Source organism: Sceloporus occidentalis, unplaced genomic scaffold (genome assembly GCF_023333645.1).
Source record: "Sceloporus occidentalis isolate IW3139 unplaced genomic scaffold, rSceOcc1.0.p SCAF_4, whole genome shotgun sequence".
Taxonomy (NCBI): domain Eukaryota; kingdom Metazoa; phylum Chordata; class Lepidosauria; order Squamata; family Phrynosomatidae; genus Sceloporus; species Sceloporus occidentalis.
In genome coordinates this window covers 165913227-165933119 of record NW_028316984.1, presented here as the reverse complement: position 1 = coordinate 165933119, position 19893 = coordinate 165913227, and the positions used below count along the sequence as shown (strand labels likewise).

At 40.6% G+C, this 19893-nt stretch overlaps 1 protein-coding gene across 2 annotated transcripts in view; it reads right to left on the bottom strand.

Annotated features, from left to right (window-relative positions):
- TMEM63C (transmembrane protein 63C) overlaps positions 1-19893 on the bottom strand; it is a 60270-nt gene that overhangs the window by 18286 nt on the left and 22091 nt on the right. For both annotated transcript variants that reach the window (XM_089522270.1, XM_089522271.1), the window contains exons 8-18: positions 18178-18286; positions 15174-15247; positions 14377-14457; positions 12314-12434; positions 7808-7941; positions 5105-5227; positions 3686-3839; positions 2979-3085; positions 2088-2174; positions 791-856; positions 205-367 (exon numbers count right to left, since the gene is read on the bottom strand). In XM_089522270.1, coding sequence (XP_089378396.1) covers positions 205-367; positions 791-856; positions 2088-2174; positions 2979-3085; positions 3686-3839; positions 5105-5227; positions 7808-7941; positions 12314-12434; positions 14377-14457; positions 15174-15247; positions 18178-18286 — 1219 coding nt within the window. The remainder of the gene's footprint in view (positions 1-204; positions 368-790; positions 857-2087; positions 2175-2978; positions 3086-3685; positions 3840-5104; positions 5228-7807; positions 7942-12313; positions 12435-14376; positions 14458-15173; positions 15248-18177; positions 18287-19893) is intronic.

Here is a 19893-nt window from a genome sequence, read left to right as displayed (position 1 = left end):
CTATCCACCTGTGAGTCCTGTGGAGCAGGACATCTTTCTAGATCTCTAGACTTTTTTGATATGAGAGTTCAGAAAGTCCTCTGAACAAAGTACAACACTTGTAAATCTGAGAGATTCAGGAGACTCCATACAAAACAAGAGTTCAACTTTCTAGTCCTACCATGCTCATCTGAGTTTCACTGAGAGAAAAATAAAACCACAGACCCGTTTTATATGGAGCCTCTCTGGTTCAGACTTAGCAAAGCAGAGCCGTGTAGCATAGACAATGAGTCCAGGGATCCGCAGAAGCTCCATGGCTGTCCCTATCAGACTGGAGGTGACGACGTAGTTGACAAAGAAAGCACCGTTATCAGGGAGGAAAACACACCTGTCCACAAAAAAGATCAGAGAAGGCAGCAGAGGGGGGGGGAGTTGTTTAGAGTACATTTCGTAGTACTAGGAATCTCCAGAATTTTTTCTTCACAATCAAGATCATATGCATACGTGTGTATGTAAGTCTCACATGTAAGCATATCATAGTGGTAGCTGGTGTCAGTGAAGCAATGAATCCACTGAAATTAATTTGAAAATAAATTAATTATAAAAATTCTGAAATTTATCCCACCACCACCAAAGGTTAAGCATCTTGTATAGCTCTTTTAAAGTCTGGACAAAACCCAGATTGGAGGCACCATTCCACTTTAATAGAAGCCCCCAACTACCAGTAGAAGTAAAAGAAACCCTTATCACCAAAGGTCAAGCTGGTGACCTCTTAAATACACACAAACATACCATATTCAGCAATACTCACTGAAATTTTATATCTGCCTGATCTACAAAGTGAGTGTCAAAGAGCCAACGGAAGAAGAGATCCAAACTAGGGAGTAAAAGCAGAGAGCAGGAACAGATTAGAAGTTTATATTCTGTAAGAAATATACACATACAGTACAGGGCCAAGCTAAGTAGGACTCTAATCAGTTCATCTGTTTTCCATTCCATTAGTTGAACTGCAGAGTGGGGAACCTAAGCTTTCTGTATGTTGTTGGCCTGCAACCTCCTCCACCCCTTGCCTTTACTGGCTAAGATTGATGGGAGCTTTAGCCCAACATTTTCAGGGCCACATGTTCTCCATATATAGTACAGCTATAGGTTCATTAATTCAGAACCTGATTGTGATGTATTATGTCTCTCATACCACTGAAAACAATGGGAAATCCATGCATTGAAGAAATCTTAAACACCTATTTAGATGATCACATTAGGAGACACTGCTCATGATTTATATTTATATTGCTCAGGATGTAAATGAACAAACCAAACTGGTTTCTTGCTAGATCTCTAGAGTGATGGGTCATAAAACAGGCTTCGTAAACTGGCTACAAATGATTTATCTTGCATGTTATGGGGTGTGAGTCTGGGATGCTGAATAGCTAACCCCAAATTAATTACTATTATTTGTTATTTGACATTTTTAATTTGTTGTCTGCCTTATTTTATTGACCCCCTTCCTGTATTGTTATGTATTATTTATATGTATCATGCTATTATTTCTTAGAATGTATACCATGGGCAGATTTACTTTGATGTATTTTATTGTTCGTATGTACAGTGCTGTGTAAATCTACAGTGCTATATAAATAAAGCATAATAATAATAATAATAATAATAATAATAATAATTCTATGCACTCTGTAGGCAATATGAACAGAACATTTTGTTTTTGCTTAAGCTGTTTTCTGCATTACACCACATAACTGCATACTCAAGACAGACTAGACCCAGATTTACTCATACTTAGAACAGACACACTGAACTCAGTGGGACCTACATTTATGACTGACTAAAATCACACTGACTTAAATGGCTCTGCTTTAAAAGTATGACCAAATATAGGGCCAATCTCATGTGTATGTTACTAATAGTAATATGTAAAATATTGTCACTGTGTGAACAATTTGCAGAAAGTATTTGCTCCTATAATTAATTCCTGTTTTGTTTCTGTCTATCTTATTACAGCAACTGATGGCATATACACCTTCTTACTACTAGTCTTCTGAAAGATCACAAAGTAGCAGAAAGTGGAGCTCAAATACAAATTGCTATTATACCTGGTCAGTCCAAGTGATGGCAAGATGATAACCATAAATACCAGGAAGAAGTAGCACTTGTGCATTGTAATCTGATTTTCATTTGACCTAAATGAAACAAAAACAAATTCATCTGAGAGAGAGGGGGGGGGGGAGAATAAGAGAAAAACAGCAAAACCTGAGGGAAACTAGCCTGGAATTCTGCAATGAAACATCAGGAATATACAAACAACATCAACTACCACACATTCCTAGACTGAAATATAATATGGAAACTTAATACATTTGCATGGAGTATTCAAAGGAGCAGCCTTGATAGTCTGTTGAAAAAATTCCAACCAAGGATAGAATCCTGTTAGGAAACAATTTTGGGTTGTGCAGGTAGGTGTACCTTTTAAATGGTGGCATAAAGAAGAATCAAACACAATCTTATGCAAGCAGCTTCCTGTTGGCTGGCTTAAAGGCCAGTCTGGTGTTCAGACACTGCAACAGGCACTGGAATGTCAAACTTCACCACTGTGTAAATATGCTCGTGATTATAGTTATGAGTCTTCATAGACTACAGTCTACCTGGGGTTAGTAAGAGTGCTCTTAATGTATTTTGCTATTGCAGAGTAATGAGAGTGAGCTTTTGGGACTATTATAGACCAGTATCCATCAGGAAAGAGAAATACCAATCTCCTGAGTGCTGGAAGAACAGCCCAGAATTCTCGAGATTCAGATCTTACTTTACAACCCATGGGAAAATCCCAGGTTCTCTAGATGTTCACCAGAAATCAGTTGCCATAACTAGTCTAGATACCTATTGAAAAACATAAACATAAACACATCTAACCCAAAACAATGTAATATGTAGTAGACTTTCCAAAGGAAACCATTTTGAGGGTGGCAGCCTAAAGATATAGGACTTACCTTGTCCAGTGTGACTCAAAGAAAGCTGAATAGTACACTATGAAAGGAAGGAACACAGAAAAGGCCCAGAGCAATAGTGTGGGAAAGAACTGGGTGACAATTGGATTCTGAGAGAAAGAAAGAAAGAACAGAAATTAGTTTAGTGCTTTTTTCTCAAAACCCTTTATTCTCTCTTCAGATAGCCCCTTGGGAACAAGATTAAAAACATGCACCTTCCTGTGGTCAGGAAAACATGTCCAAGGATCCACTTCTCCACCCCTTGTTGATATTGTCATTGAGAATAAGCATGGCTAGATAGAAGCCACTTCAAAGAATGAAGAATGAGAAAAGCAGATATGTGCTGGTTGGTTTCTGCCATACCTTTCTATTTTGGTCTATTGGTCAGAGGACAACCTGCATCCTGGTTCTTTCAGTGTTACAGCCTATTCATGTACTAGGACATATTTTCAAATGACAAATGAAGATGCTAAATATCACATAGCAGTCCTGTTTCTTCCGAGTCCAGAGTGGCTAAGGGTCCATTATCAAGAAATTTAGCTAGAGCAATTATTCCTAGCACACCGCATGGACAAGTGTGCTTCCCTTTGAGGATGGGGAATTGAGCATGGAATGGACGGGCTTAGAGAGGCAGCAAATGGGATGTCACCCTCCCCAAGGCCTTGGTGTCCTTGAAATAGAATCCCATGGGATAATGGTGAGAGTAGCACCTTGAGGCTCTCCACAGGCTGTGTAACGTTGAACATGTCCATGGTGTTGACAATGATGGCAGGTGTGGTGAGGAAGAAGAGGAGGATGAAGAGGCAGATGTTGAGCAGGACAAATCGCACCCACCACGAAGCACCACGGACAGATAAATTCTCCCTGTGAGAAAGAAAGCATGTGTATAATGTGGTGTGCAGGGAAGACCACTGTGCCCTTTAGCCATCTCAGAACAACACTCAGTTCTTCTTAACTGAAGGACTAATTTATATCATACAAGCATGTCCAAAATTTGCTATTAATAGAATGCTCTCCTTTATGTCCCACCACTAAGAGAGTGGTGAGAGCTGTTTTGGTAATAGTGTTTTGATTGTGGAAGGCCCTCCAACTGTGGAATGACCACCTTCTGGATATAGGCAACTTCCAGGGGATTCATTTTTGCACCATCAGCACTCCACACCACCCCTAAAATCTATGGGGCTAAAATTAGCTTACTGCATTTTCAGAAACCTCTAGGACAATGCTTCTTTCTTAAGCTATCTGATGTTACTGAGACTGACACCATATTAGCACCCATTGACTACAGCTGCTTCTTTCTTTCCTGGACTATGAACTGGCAGCCAATAGCTCATAGATGGTCACTGCTCCATGGATCACCACTTTGAGTAGCATTGCTCTAAATAACACAGTGTTATTTCAAACCAAAATGGAGAGAGCTGTGCCTATTTCAGGCCCAGCATGGCCTTTTTCCAAAACCAGAAGTGACTTCCCCTTCCCCCAAAACAACCCCCAGAAAATCAATCCCCTGGAAGCTTCTGGGTGTGTGACTAGCCAATATGTAATGAAACACAAAATAAAAGTAAAAAGCAAAAGCCTAGAGGGCTAGGTCCGTGAAAATCAGCCTTGAGTTTTGATGTCATTTCAGGTGCAAACAAAGACTTTTTTTATTTGCCTAAACAGTTCAGTACGTCATGTAACTCAATCTGATTATGGTTTTATCCATTCTGATGAATGCTGCATATTTATTTTTTGGCATTTGATTTTACAGTGCTTTTATATTCTGACTGTTTTTATTAATCCAGTTGTACAATGCCTTAAGAGTTTTTAACAGAAAATGTTTAACTGGCAAAGAAAAGTTCAGAATTATAAAATAAATAAAATGAATTGTGAATTGGCCAATAAAATGGAAAGGTAGTATCAAAATTTTGAGTGGTTAACCAGGACTTGCACCTACAAAGAGAGTCTCAATAAAGCTCTAAACTTATCACACACTCTCCAGACTCACTATCTATTCAAAATCACCTATTATCACTGCTCAGGACAGTGTTCTCAGTAGGGCAAAATCATATACTCCAATGTTAAAGAGGGGAACTAAACATTCTGACATTTTGAAATTTTGACAAGCTAGTGTGAACATGAGAATTTACCAGATGATATCGTTGGGGGCAGGAGCATAGCTAACTCCCCAGCAGTGGGACTTCACCACTGTGGTAACAGATGATTGCTGTGGATGTTTGCGGCAATATATGCGGTTGTAATCCTTCAAAATCCTGGGGAAGAGAAAAGAAAGCAACAGTTGGATCTAAGTGGGCCAGTTTCTATGCTGTATTAGAAGTACAGTATTTAAATAATGGGTATCTCTGCATTAATCCATCTGTGCCCAGCACATGCATGAGGGTTCTTAAATAATAATGTAGGTTATTAAGGGATTCAAGTGTGCTAGAGATACAGAACAAGTCATGCACATGGTATCCCATGTATGACTGAAGAAACAGCTTAATCTCAAAAGAGAGATATATCATGCCAACTATTAAAAAAAACAACAGCAAATTCCATCCACTACCACCCTGGTTACTAGACAGTCTCCCCAATAGAGAAATTCTGGCCCTGAAAACACAAGTTAGACCTTCAATATGAACCCAGAATAGTCATCCAAGCCTTCCCAAGAAGAAATGCACTTGACTTTGCCGTTATGACATTTTGACATATCTCACAGAGAGGGAATTGCTCCCACCACTATAACCATGTGATAGGTCTCTTTGTCCTCCCTTCCTCTGCTTCTGCCTCAGCAGGTTGGGACCCCCTGAGGCCACCTTAAATCAACTAAGCTGCCACCACGTATTGACTTGGTCCCTCCTTTTCCTAGTAATTTAGTAGAAAGTTATTTTGGGGTTACTTTCTGTCTCTGATGCTGCAGAGACTTTCCTTCCCCACAGCCCTGGTGGGAAGATGAAAAACCAAACAAAGGCACGTGAAAAAGGGCATGAGAGAGAGGGAGAGAGTACTTCCAAGAAGAGTTTTACTCTAAGTAAGGAATCTTCATAACAAAAGGATATCTCTTTTGAAAGAGGATGCTTTCCCCCCAGGCACATTTAGCGATTGTAAGATATTGGAGATTATTACACCAGTAAATTGGCCAGCCTGAGCCAGGCTGAAATTTTTGAAAAATTTGCCAAGGTCAGATGTTATTATATACCTCTGTGCTTAGTTCAGAGGCATTGCGTCTCGACCTTAGCCATCCCAAATCCAAACTGTCTTTCTCTTGTCCTTCACAATGAACAGTTAACTCCAATTGTTTGCGAAGGACAGGAGAAGGACAGATCAGGTTTGGGATGGCTAAGGTTGGGACACGATGCCTCCAAACCGAGCACGGAGGTGTGTGATAACACCTGATCTTAGCAAATATTCTAAAAATTTCAGCCCATGCTCAGCCTGACTGATTTCTTGGTGTGATAATCTTTGCAGAGATGGCCATTCTAGCCAAATCAAGAAAAGAATCAAAAGACCCTAATGCAGCTAGCTAATATGTTGCCTAATACTACACACAGAACAGACAGGATTTGGAGCTCTGGTGGTGCAGTGGTTAAATGCCCGTATTGCAGCCACTCACTCAAAACCATAAGGTTGCGAGGTCAATGCCAGCAAAAGGTCTCAAGCTCAACTCAGACCTGCATCCTTCCGCAGTCACTAAAATGAGTACCCAGATTGTTGGGGGCAATTATCTTACAGTTGTAAACTGCTTAGACACTGCTAGTTCAGTATGAAGCGGTATATAAATGAAGCTGTTTGTTTGTTTTGTCTGTTTGTAGTTTTTTGTGGGTTTTTGGGGCTATGTGGCCATGTTCTAGAACATAGCCACATAGCCCGAAAAACCCACAAAAACTATGGATGCCGGCCATGAAAGCCTTCGACTTCACTTTGTTTGTAGTGTTTGTAGTTCACAGGATTAGCTGAAGGCCTGGACTCCATGGTCTGGCTCCATCAGCCTCCTCCTAAGGAGCCCCCATTCCAGATGTTTGTTTTAAAACTTCTCTTAGTCTGCCTCAAGAGGGAGACCTTGTGGTGCTCTCAGCTTTTATAACCTCTGCTGAGAAGCATCTGAAAGTTTTGCGCTTCTGCCCAACTGGCCATCTCACTGGACAGTTGCTATCTTGTGACCTCTGTGATGTTAGCTTGTAAAATTGTAACAGTACCTTCTCTCACATTTAACCCTTTGTGATCTGGGAAGAAGGCCTTGATAATAGAAAGGACTTCCATATTATCACACACACCCCAAATCTCAGTTGGTCTGGGAACAGTGGAAGCTGGAACCACACCAACTGTGATTTCATCCTTTATCCTAGGAAAGAGAAAAAATAAAACATACATACATTATCACACCTTCTATCCCTACCTGAGAGTTAAATCTTACCAGCCCTTACAGGCCTATCTAAACATGGCACTAGATTTAAAACAAAATGAAAAAATGACTCATACAGCAATCTTCCCTATTCTGCCTCTTCCTAAATACACTGGACTACAAATCCTCATCCTTCCCCAGCCACCAGTGCCAAATACTTTGCTTACTGGGGATCATAGGCATTCAGCATATCAAGTTGGTAAAGAACTGTCATAAAGTGTTTCCAATTCTGCTTTAGCAAAGAGCTGGGATGGGTACAACATTCCTGGATGATTTAAAAGAAGATATGTCACCCAGGTTTTTGCTTTGTATCTACTTACACTGGCCCTGTACTTGTTCACATGGGCATGCAGACACCTGGTAGATTACTCTGAGAGAAAATGGGTATGTGTGTATGTGATTTTGCCCAACTCAGTCTTACAAGAATGATTAGCAGTAGGGAGACACTCACGCGGCTGTCATCCTTTCATCCTGGAATGTGACAAATGCCATGTCGAGGCGCTTGAGTGCAATCCGGCTGCGTTCAGCATTAAACTCATCAGTCAGCTTCTCCTCCAGCTCTCCATAGTATTGCTCAGCATCCACCTAGCAGAGGGGATAAAACCCCAAGAAGGAAAAGAAGTACACTTAATTTATTCATTTACTTTGAAATGTCAGCTAGAGTAAACACTGGACAAAGTTAGCATCTGCACGTACGCTCCCAAGGACTATACTGACAGGTTGTTTCTCTGAATTCCAAATATTTCAGTTTTTTTCAGATACAGAGTGAAATGATACATGGTGGTTTAGTCTTGGAATTTCCACCAAGAAAATAAACTGATTAGATTTCTTCTGACAAGATTAAGAAAAAGTCAAAAGCCAGACTCTGCTGTAATAATACTATCAAATAAACATTCATCAGCTGTCAAATTCTAACTCAAGAGTTGCCACTGGAGTGAGTTAGCTGTCACAGGAAGGTGTGTGTACAAGTGGGAGAGATCAGCTGCGTCATTCCAGCCCTTTCAGGCAGACGCCACATGAAAAAGAACAACAATAACTGTGTCAAGGAGACTTTTGTCTTAGTGAGGGTAACAGCTGCAAGCTGCCAAGCTGCATTATCCAATAAGGCCTCAAGTTGGTGTTAGTTGAAGCAGGTTTTCTCAAGAAGTGTAGAGAGTTGTGCAATGTCTTTAAACATTTTATTACTCTGTACAAGAGTGGGAAAATCAAATCAATACATAGCTTTTAGCCCATGTGCTGTCTTTAACCCTAAACTGGAATGGTGGATCTATTTTTAATTTTTAACTATATTTGTTGGTGTTGTTGGCTGCCTTTGAGTTGGCTTTGACTCATGGCGACCCTGAGGATGAGACATCTCCAAGACAGCAAATGCTGTGCTCAGCGAAGGAAAAGAGAGACTCTCTTATGGCTGCAGGACTTTACTGGATACTGTGCAGCTGTGGACAAGTCTACATAGGGACCACCAAACGCAGCGTCCAAACACAAATCAAGGAACATAGACATTGCAGACTGGGCCAGCCAGAATAATCAGCAGCAACAGAACATGTTGTAAACCATCCTGGGCATAAAATGCTATTTGAGAACACTGAAAATCTGGACCATGCCAATTACTATCCAGTTAGAATGCACAGGGAAGCCACTGAAATCTACAAACACCTGGATAACTTAAACAGGAAGAAACTCTTAAAGTAAACAAACTTGACTACTAGTCCTGAAAAACACTAAAATGAAGACCCATCCCATGCAAATGAAAATCACCCAGGGTGAGGGGGATTCCCAGCAGACAATGAATCATTAATTAAATAGACACCTTGAAGCCTTGCCATTCTACCAAAGAACAATACACGGATTAACATGTAAATTGCTTCCTTGCAACCAACAGTATATATATCCTGCTCTGATCCATGCCAGCATTCTTTGAAAATGCCAGCCACAACTGCTGGCGAAACATTAGGAATAAACTCTTCTAGAACATGGCCTCATAGCCCGAAAAACCCACAAAAAACTATGGATGCCAGCGGTGAAAGCCTTTGACTTCACATCTCCAAGACTGTCTTCCACTGTTCTGCTCATTTCCTGCAGACTCATGCCTGTGTCATACCGAATTGAGTCTAGCCATCTGATGTGTGGTCCACCTCTCCTTCTTCTACCCTCACCAACCTTTCCTAGCATTATTGTCTTTTCCAATGAGCCATGCCTTCTCATGATATGGCCAAAGTATGACAGCCTCAGTTTAATCATCTTGGCCTCCAAGGATATCTCTGGCCTCATTCGGTCAAGGACCCATTTGTTTTTCTTACTGACTGTCCACAGTATCCTCAGCACTCTTCTCCAACACCACATCTCAAATGACTTGATTTTCTTTTTATCTGCTTTTTTCACAGCCCAGCTCTCACATTCATACATAGTACCTTTGAGGATACCTGAAAGATAGAAGTTGGCAGCATGAGTTTTCGCAGACCTAAGTCTACTTCCTCAGATGCATGCATCTGAGAAAGTAGACTTAAATCTATGAAAGCTCAAGCTGCCAACTCCTTTCTTTCAGTTAGTCTCAAAGGTGCTACAAGATCTTTCTATATACTGGTTTTACAGACTAACACGGCTATATCTTTGAATCCATACATAGTGCTTGGGAATGCTATGGCTTGAACGATTCTAACTTTGATGCCCAGTTGTATATCTTTACTCTTTAGGATTTTCGCTAGTTCTTTCATGGCTGCCCTTTCCATTCCTAGTCTTGTTATCTCTTTGCAGTCTCCGTTCTGGGTGATGTTTGATCCCAGGTACAAGAAATCCTTTGACTATTTCAACTGCCTCATTGTCTAATTTGGTTCTCCATTGTCATTATATTCGTTTCCGTTATGTTCAGTACCAGGCCTGCCTTTGCACTTTCTTCCTTGACATTCCTTAGTAATTGTTCCAATTAGTAATTGTTTCAAATAATTTATGTTTTCCACTCTTAATATTGTGTCATCTACATATCTTAGTTGATTTTTCTTCCTCCTATCTTCACTCCTTCTTCTGAGTCTAGCCCTGTGCTTTATATGATATTTTCTTTGTACGGGTTGAACATGTATAGGGATAAAATGCAGCCTTGCCTGACTCTTTTGCCTATTGGGAACCATTCCATTTCTCCATATTATGTTTGGACAGTGGCCTCTTGCCCTGATTATAGATTTCTCAGCAGAACTATCAAGTGTACTGGCAGCCCATGTCTGTGAGAAGATTCCATAGCTTTTCATGATCGATGCAGTCAAAGGCTTTACTATAGTCTATAAAGCACATGTTGATTTTCTTTTGGAATTCCTTGGTGTGCTCCATTAGCCATTATACTTTTGCAATGTGGTCCCTAGTGCCTCTTCCTTTTCTGAACCCTGCTTGTACCTCTGGGATTTCTCTCCATATTTGGCTGGAGTCTGTGTTGCATGTATGTTTAACTACATACATTTGCTCAAATGACCAACAAATGGGTCCTAGAGCAAAATAAGCCTGAACTATCCTTAGAAGTGAAAATGACCAAATGGACTTTGAGCATATCATGAGATGACATGACTCATTAGAAAAGATAATAATGCTTGGTAAAGTGATAAGCAATTGGAAAAGACAAAGACTGCATTACAGGTGGAAAGCCTCAATCAAAGAAGCCACAGCCGTATCTCTGCAGAACCTGAGCAGGGCTGTTGATAAATGTCTTGGAGATGTCTCATTCAAAAGGTCACCATAAATTGAAGCTGACTTGATGACAATTAACAGCAGCAACAACAATCTGTCTTTGTCTGTCCACCTTACTCTTGTAATCTCTGCGTATCAAATGTTTATAAGTGTTAACTAAATGCATTGTTGGGGGCATTAGAACTGCACCCACATTCCAGCCAACTCAAGACATTTTGATGGTTGAGGCAGAGCAACAAATGATGCTACCCTCCACCAGTGTCAAGATGCACAGTTATATCAATCTTGTCAGGTTATTTTGGAACACGGTAGAAAATCCCATCAGTACCTCTCCTCATCACAGACTATACAAATACAGTAACAGCTTAGCGTAAAACCATAAAACTGATATATTTTTATGACAGTTAAACTCTATGTTGCTCCAGGAGCCCTCACTCTGACTAATGGTAGGGCTGGCCCTGCCAGCAGCTATGTCTGCTGGCTGCTTATGCAGTTGGGTGAATGTATAAAATGTAAATATGAAGTAAATTAAATGAAGTAAATAAATGAAGGGCTCCTAAACATGTACAGATATATGCTCCCAGGTGCCCTGCAAGAAAACAAGGTCCTAGTCAATCAGAGTTTCTGTCTGTATGGATGAGGCCTGTGTGTAAGGCCCTTTACAAATCTCTTGGAGATGTGGCCAAGGTTTGGGCTCTGTGTGTGTGTCAAAACTCTAGTTCCCTCATGTTTTGGTATATGTGTGAGAAAAGACTCCCTCCCGCATCCCATTTCTCAAAAATGAAGAGGTCCCTTAATGGGAAAAAGGAATAAAAATGGGGTACCAATAGTGTTATCCATCTTGGACCAGGACTTAACCAATTTTGGATACCAATCCATGAGGTGAAGAACAGTTATATGCAGTGGTAAAATGTGTGAATTGGAAGTTCACATTTCAGTTCTGCCATAAACTCTGCCAGGAAGTGTAAAAGGACAGGATTAAGAAAGTCACAGTCTGTCTCTCAACACTGGGCCCTTCACTTGCTTGCCATTGGATGACATCTCACATGCTTAGAGTGCCCCTAGTTCAGCATGACAGCTAGCAGATAAGCACAAAAGTGGAGAAACAGGCAACCCCAAAATGCTAGTTAGTTAGGAATGTTAGGTTTTGGACTTAAATTAAAAAGAAATCTTCAACAAGCATGGCCTATGGCCATGCTAACTGGGGATTCTGGAACCTGTAGTCTGGAACCTAACTTGCTTTGCATCTTCACTGTATATCTGTGTCCTGACTTTCACTTTATACCTCTTCAAAGCCACAAACACGGCAACAGAAGATGCGGGAACATGGATGGATCTTAATCATGATTTTCCCTTCCTTTTGAGCCTTGGTGGTAAAGTAAAGCCTTCCCTTCATTGCTTTGCGCCTGCCAGAAACAGATTAGAGGGGAAGGTTAATGAGAAAATCATTAATTCCTGACACATATCCAGTGATAATCGTATGGCTTATGTATGGGAATTTTGGAACTCACACAGTATACACAACTAACAGAATCTTATATTTCATAGAAAAGCAAGTTTTTTTACATATATTAGTATGAAAAACATGGCTAATATGTCATTTTTTACCAATGCCATAAAATTTGAGAGCCCATATCTTAATAAGATTGAGTTGAGATTTCCATTATTCGTAGGCTGAAACTTCTTGTCTTTCCTCTCTGATTACTGTATACACAGACTTGAAAGAATCTTTTTAGATATAATTTAAATGATTTCATCTCACATAACAACTTAGAAGGTATTCTCATCCTATTAAATAATGTCAGATAACAGCAGATACCCTCTAGATTAAAACCAGCATTGCTTTGGATACCATGAATAGAATGGTAGTATACAAGGCCTCTTCACCAACAGATCAGGATCATATTGGACCTTTTCTGATCTTATGACATGCTGTAACTTGGATAATATAGGATAATCTGGGTATAAACTGATCTAAATCTTCATTTTGCTAAACAGCCAGAAATTTTACAAATTTGTACACATGAAACTTACTTATATTTGGAACAGATATAAATAAGATCTTGGGACAGTATCTTATATCTGTGACAGATATAAGTAAGAGCAGAATCCATGTGACAGTTACAGCTAGAGATATTTGACAAACTCAATATTTGCACATTCTTCTATGGAATGACCAGGTGCAAAATACAGCATGATAGAATCTTAGAGTTGGAAGAGACCACAAAGGCAATCCAGTCCTATACCCTTAGTCCTACCCAGTCATTGAAATCAATGGGACGAGGTAGATATGATTAACATACTATTTAAACGCATCTATCTTTGGTTGGATTAACACTGGATATAACCTTAATCTGCACATTATTTGTATATAGATTCTGCACTTCTCTGAATGTTATGATTGATTTCATGGCATCAAAATAAATATATTTTCATATGGATTTAGAGAGAAAACACATTTCTTCTTTTTTGCTTCTTTCTTTCATAAATGAGATATTGTGTGAGAAAATGATAAATATTTCTCCTTTCCTTTTTTGTACAAATTCCTATTTCTGGTTTTGAGACGTCTGAGTTTTCTGTAATTTAAGTTTGTGAAATTAATAACACATATGGTATTAATAGAGCCAGTGTGTTGGAGTGGTTTGATTCTGGAGACCAGGGTTCGAATCCCTGCTCAACCACATAAACCCACTGGGCGACTTCAGGCAAGTCACACTGTCAGCTTCAGAGGAGGGCAAAGGCAATCCCCCTCAGAGCAAATCCTGCCAAGAAAACCTTCTGATAGGTTCACCTTAGGGTTGCCCTAAGATGGAAATAACTTGAAGCTACACAAAAACAACAAATATATTACAGTACTAAAAATTAAAATATTTTAAATCACTACTAACATATTGCTTGGATCACAAATTTGCTCTGTGAATGGAAGGGACCCATCTGTAGGATTTGTTAAATGGCCAACACAGCTACCCCTTCATGAAAACTTCTCACTGTTATTATATCAATAAAAAATAATAAATATACATTTTCTTAGTTGGGTAATGCCACCCTTGCCCATCTTTCCTCATCTGGTCCAGCTATGCTGGTTAGGGATTTGTAGAAACTACGAAGTCTGGAGAAAGCTGTAATTGCACTTTTTATTATTTGAGATCACTTTGAGATGCTTTGATTGTGATTTCCTGGATGGCAGGGGTTTGGACTGGATGGCCCTTGTGGTCTCTTCCAACTCTATGACTCTATAACATTTTGTGCAGAGACTCTGGCATCATCCCAATGTGTAGGAATCTTGAGTTATTTGCACAAAGAACTCTGGACAAGTAAAGTCCCAGAAAAATAAAACAAAACACTCACCTCTCTGAATCCAGCTTCATCAGTTTGCGAACATCAGAGCAGAACTGGACACTGGTTACGGTGCAGCTTGGATAGGCCTCACTGTGAGGAGAGACAATTTTTTAGAAAATTCATGAGCAAGAAGGAAGAGATGTTCTTTCTTTTTTTTAAAAAAATGATCACTTAATGCTGAGACAGTCTGTTCAAAATTCCAAACATTTGTATTAGATTAATATCTTTATAAGGGCAATTCAATTACAAAAAACATGCAAGTTGTTTCCAGAGTTTTTCATCAGGCTATGCAGTACACAAAGCAAAAGGGGGAAGAATGGGGGAGAAAAGTAGAGAATAACCAGATCATTTTTGTACTAACAGAGATTAATTTTAAGGGGTGTAAGACTGGCAGTGAATACCAGGTGGTGTAGGTTATATTCAGAGGCAGGCAATGGCAAACAGTCTGTGGAGTATTTGTGGCTTAAAAAAAACTCTGTGAAATTCATAGGGTCAGCATGGGTGATTTTCAAGGATGATGCTACCATTACTTTTAGGGGGGAAATGTCAACAGAAGTTTAGTAGGAAGTGACGACTGCTCAAACAAATAAGTCAGGCTTCCAGTGGTATAAAATTTACTTCCTTCACCATAAGATTCCACTGTTAAGCAAGTGAATTTAAACTCTGACATTTTTGTATATATTTCTTAAAGCTTGAATCTGACACCCATCCATGAATATTATTAGATTGCCTTGAAAAAGGAAAGCAAAAAGTAGGGATAGGGATATATTCAGAGATAAACGAGACACCGATGCAGTTGTACTTACTGGAAGTGTTTGATGACAAGGGACGGATCAGTGATTTCTTTGGGAATCCTGGTAACCATCAGTGTTCGGGCCACCTAAAGCAGAAGGAAGGGTTGTTATTGTTAACTGCCCTTGAGTCAATCTTGACGCATGGCGACCCTGTGGATAAGACATCTCCAAGTCTCCTTATCCTCCACTGCTATGCTTAGTTCCTGTAAACTCATACTCATGACCTTCTTAAAAGAGTCCATCCATCTAGCATGCGGCCTTCCTCTCTTTCTACTTCCCTCCACCTTTCCTAGCCATTATTATTTTTTTCCAGTGAGTTGTGCCTTCTCATAATGTGTCTCAAGTACAACAGACTATGTTTTGTAATCTTGGCTTCCAGGGGGATTTCTGGCTTGCTCTGTTCTAGGACCCATTTGTTTGTCTTTTTGGCTGTTCACAGAATCCTCAGCACTCTTCTCCAGCATCACATCTTGAATAAACTGATTTTCTTCCTATCTTCTTTCTTAACTGTCCAGCTCTCATATCCATACATGGTAATAGGGAATACAGTGGCTTGCATGCTTCTAACTTTTGTGCTCAGTTGTATATTTTTGCATTTTAGGATATTTTCTAATTCTTTCATACCCACTCTTCCCATTCTTAATCTTCTTCTGATTACCTGGCTACAGTCTCCATTCCTAGCTTCTATCATCATCATCATCATCATCATCATCATCATCATCATCATCATCATCATCCCACACTTCTTTCAAGATTGGGAGTCAGGGTGGCTTACAACATTAAAAAACAGTACAACTAAAAGCATACAAAAATAGTACATTAAAACAGAATTAAATTTCTGCAATAATTAAAACAAATTATATGTTAAAATATTAAATAGTTAAGATAAAATGTTCAAAAACATTAAAACAATATAGCACCCTAACCCATTCTTTAAAAGCTTTCTGTTTTGAATGCCTGTCTCAAGAGGATGGTCTTTGCCTGTCAGAGGAAGGCCATCAAGCAAGGGGACATTCTGGTCTTCCTGGGAAGTGAGTTCCACAGACTAGGGCAGTGATGGCAAACCTATGCCACACATGCAGGAAATGGCACATGACGCCATTTCCTCGGGCACTGGGCGAGGGAGAACACATGCCCGTTCCTCCTCCTCCCTGCCTTTTCCTGGCAGAAGACAAAAGACAGAAAAGGGCGCTCCGGAGAAGGAGCCAGAGGAGCGCACCTCTGGCCTCTCCTCGCAGCCTTCTCCTGGCCTTCAGCTGCCTCTCTGAAAAAGCTAAAGGCCGGGGAAAGGGCAAGGAGAGGAAGAGCGACTGGCGCAAGGATCTTTACTGGGGAGAGACAGCTGGAGGCAGGGAAAGGTCTGTGGGGAGGGAGGCAGGAGGTGTGCCCAGCTCCCTCCCTCCCCACTTACCCTGCCTGCCCTCCAAGTGTCCCCAAACGGGGCACTTGGAGGGCAGGGAAAGGTCCGTGGGGAGGAAGGGAGGAAGCCTGCCCATTCTTCTTCTTCCGCTTTTGCCTTTCCTCACTCCCAAAGGGCTCCAGAGAGCCCTTTGGGGTGAGGAAAGGTCCGGGAAGAGGAGGACTGGGGACGTGCCCATGGCTCCGCCCCCTCACGGGCCTATGTCATTGGCATATTGATGGCACCACACCCCAAAACTCCGTACAACCTCTCCCAGTGGCTTCATGTATATGTTAAATAGCATAGGGGACAATACAGAACCCTGAGGGACCACACAGGCCAATGGCCAGGAGGTAGAACAGGAGTCCCCTGGCACTATCGTCTGAGTTCACCCCTCCAGGAAGGAACAGTGCCACTGTAAAATAGTACCTCCAAGTCCCCTCCCAGAGAGGTGGCTCAGAAGGATACCATGATCGATGCTATCAAAATCCGCTGAGAGGTCCAGCAGAACTAACAGGGACACACTCCCTTTGACCAGTCCCTGCATAGGTCATCACCCAAGGCAACCAAGGCTGTTTCTTTTCCACAGCCAGGCCTGAACGAAATTGAAATGGATCTAGATAATCCGTTTCATCCAGAAACTCCTGGAGATCAATGTTTGATCCCAAGAATTCTTTTACTATTTCTCTTTCCTCTTCTTTTACTATTTCTCTTTCCTCATTGTCTAGGTTGAATTTGTGTACATTCTCCATGGTCATTATTTTTTGGGGTTTTATGTTCAGCAGTAAGCCTGCTTTTGTAGTTTCTTCTTTGATCTTCCTTAGTTGTTGTTTCAGGTCTGTCATGCTTTCTGCTAGTAGTATGGTATCACCCACAGATCCTAGACTGTTGATGTTCAACAGTAAGCCTGCCTTTGCACTTTCTTGAGGCCCCCATAGCTTTCACATAGTCAGGATGTATAAAATTCTGCACTAATAAATCTCAGTCTGAAATATTGGCTATGTTTAGGCTGGGGAAGAGAAGACTGAAGCCAGAAAGACAGAACTCTTTAAACACTCTTCAGAGGAGCAGAAAAGACAGAAGAGAGCAAAGACTTGTTTTCTGCAGCTCCGTAAGGCAGAACCAGATCTCATAGGTGATAAGTTATAGAAGAGAAGATTTAGCTTGAAAGTTAAGGGACAGTTCTAAAACAGAAAGATTGATTGGACAATGGAAACTATTACTTGAGGGTTCAGTGGGCTGTTCCTCATTGGATATCTTGAAGCATAGGCAAAACAGTCATGTGTTGAAAATGCTATTACTCTGGATTTCCTGAATGAAGCAGGAGGCTGAATTAGATGGCCTACAAGCCTACCTCCAACTCTATGATTCTATGACTGATATCTGCCAACTGAAATTGTTAGTTTATAATTTGATTGATTTGTCAACCTTTTCCTCTTCTTGAGAAAAAACCTAACATTCTAGCCATAGGTTCAACACAGCACAAACTTTATGCAACCAGTGTTGGGACCAAAGATCCCCCTTTCAGGCCAAGGCAGCAAAAGAGAATGGCGTCTCACTTCCAGAGTTTTTTTGGAAAGGACAGGAAAATGTGAGAAGGGCTGCTGCATTTCTTACCTTCTCATTCTCTTTGTATTCTAGCTGGATGGAGTGATGAGCCATGCAGAGAACAGTGATGATGAAATAGAGGAGAGCAAAGATGCTGTGCAACCACAAGAGACGGTCTCTATGAGAGACAAAAAGGAAAGGCATTTTTTTTTTAAATGGAGAAATAAATTATCTTAGCCAGAACACAATGAAACAGAATGTCATCTGTTTCCTAGGGCATTCAGGCTGACTTAGAGGCTGAAAAGACCAGCGTTTAACACTGGCCTCTGGGCAGAGTGGGGTGTGGCATCCACATGATGCACGCCCTGATGCTGCCCTTATGCCAGAGTCATGCCATGAACCTGACAACACAGTGGGTGGCATCACAGTGATCCTTTGGTGCAACTTTCAGATGACGCACACCAAATGGAGCGCTAGAAAGTGCTGCTGCGGTTAAAAAGGCACTCTTTTTCCAGCTCCAAAAGGAGTGGCATTTTGCTATTCTTTTTAGGGCTGGAAAAATGCTGGTTTGGGACCGTGGTGTGTAATTGCTGCAGTTCCAATCCGGTGAGAAAAGAGGCAGTGGCAGGCCGCCCCAAAGGGGCAGTCTGTTTAGCCCCTTAGTTTAGCTTGTGGACTCATATGTCCATCAGCAAACCAGGCAACAGCATCTATTCCTCACATCATGACAATAGTATCTTGGATGGGGAGGCTAGGCCAGAAGGATCCAAAATTAACCCAGGGTTATAGTATTCCCACATCCTGAAGCAAAACAAGTCCTCCTCATGCATGCAAAGTAGGCAACCTAGGAGAACCTTAATCTGAAATTAGTACCAGGCACTGATGGTTACCAGGATCTTTCTTATTCTACATAGTAATATTATCACACAAGAACCATGATGTATTCTCATACGTGTGTATATGTGTGTGACGGAGGGAGGGAAGGAAAGGGACGACACAAAGACCACCAATTTGACAAATGGGAGAAAAAAAAATCACAGCATATTACATCAATTTCCAGAGGAAATCATGCATCCACTGAACAAAGTGAGTTGGTTTAATATTCTTCCGCACCATGGCCTCATTGTTTGTTTCAGAAAGCAAAGATCCATTTACTGTTTATGGCTTCCTTCTAAAGAGCAGTTACACCAATTACACACTGCAAGTGTGCACAGAGAAATATGTACACTTGTGCACATGCACAGAAGTCATGATGTCCAGCAAAAAGGTATCTGATATCTAGAGCATACTAATCAAGGATTATCTGTGTAAATGCAGCACATTTCTCCAACAGACATCACTAAGTAAATAAGTAAGTAAGTAAGTAAGTAAGTAAATAAATAAATAAATAAATAAAACTTTTATTTATATCCCGCTTATTTGTAAGAAACAATCAAAGTGGCTTCCAACAATTAAAATATTACAGATGTACAGAGATGACAATAATACAAATATAGACAACCCCCCTTGAAAAGGAATTAAACCATTCTAAGATTAAAATTCAAACACTGAAATCAACACATTTATATTAAAATCACACAATATCATCGCACAGAAGCAGTGGGCAAATTCATCATGTCTGGGATTGTACAAATACAGAATACTCCAAGTATGGGGAATCTAGGGCCTGTTACAGACTGCCAAAATAAAGCTGCTTGGGGTCTCTTTGGAGGTATGCTGTTTAAATGATGCATGCATCCTAAGAATCCGGAAACTGCACCAAAGCTGCACTCTAGTGCTTAGGAA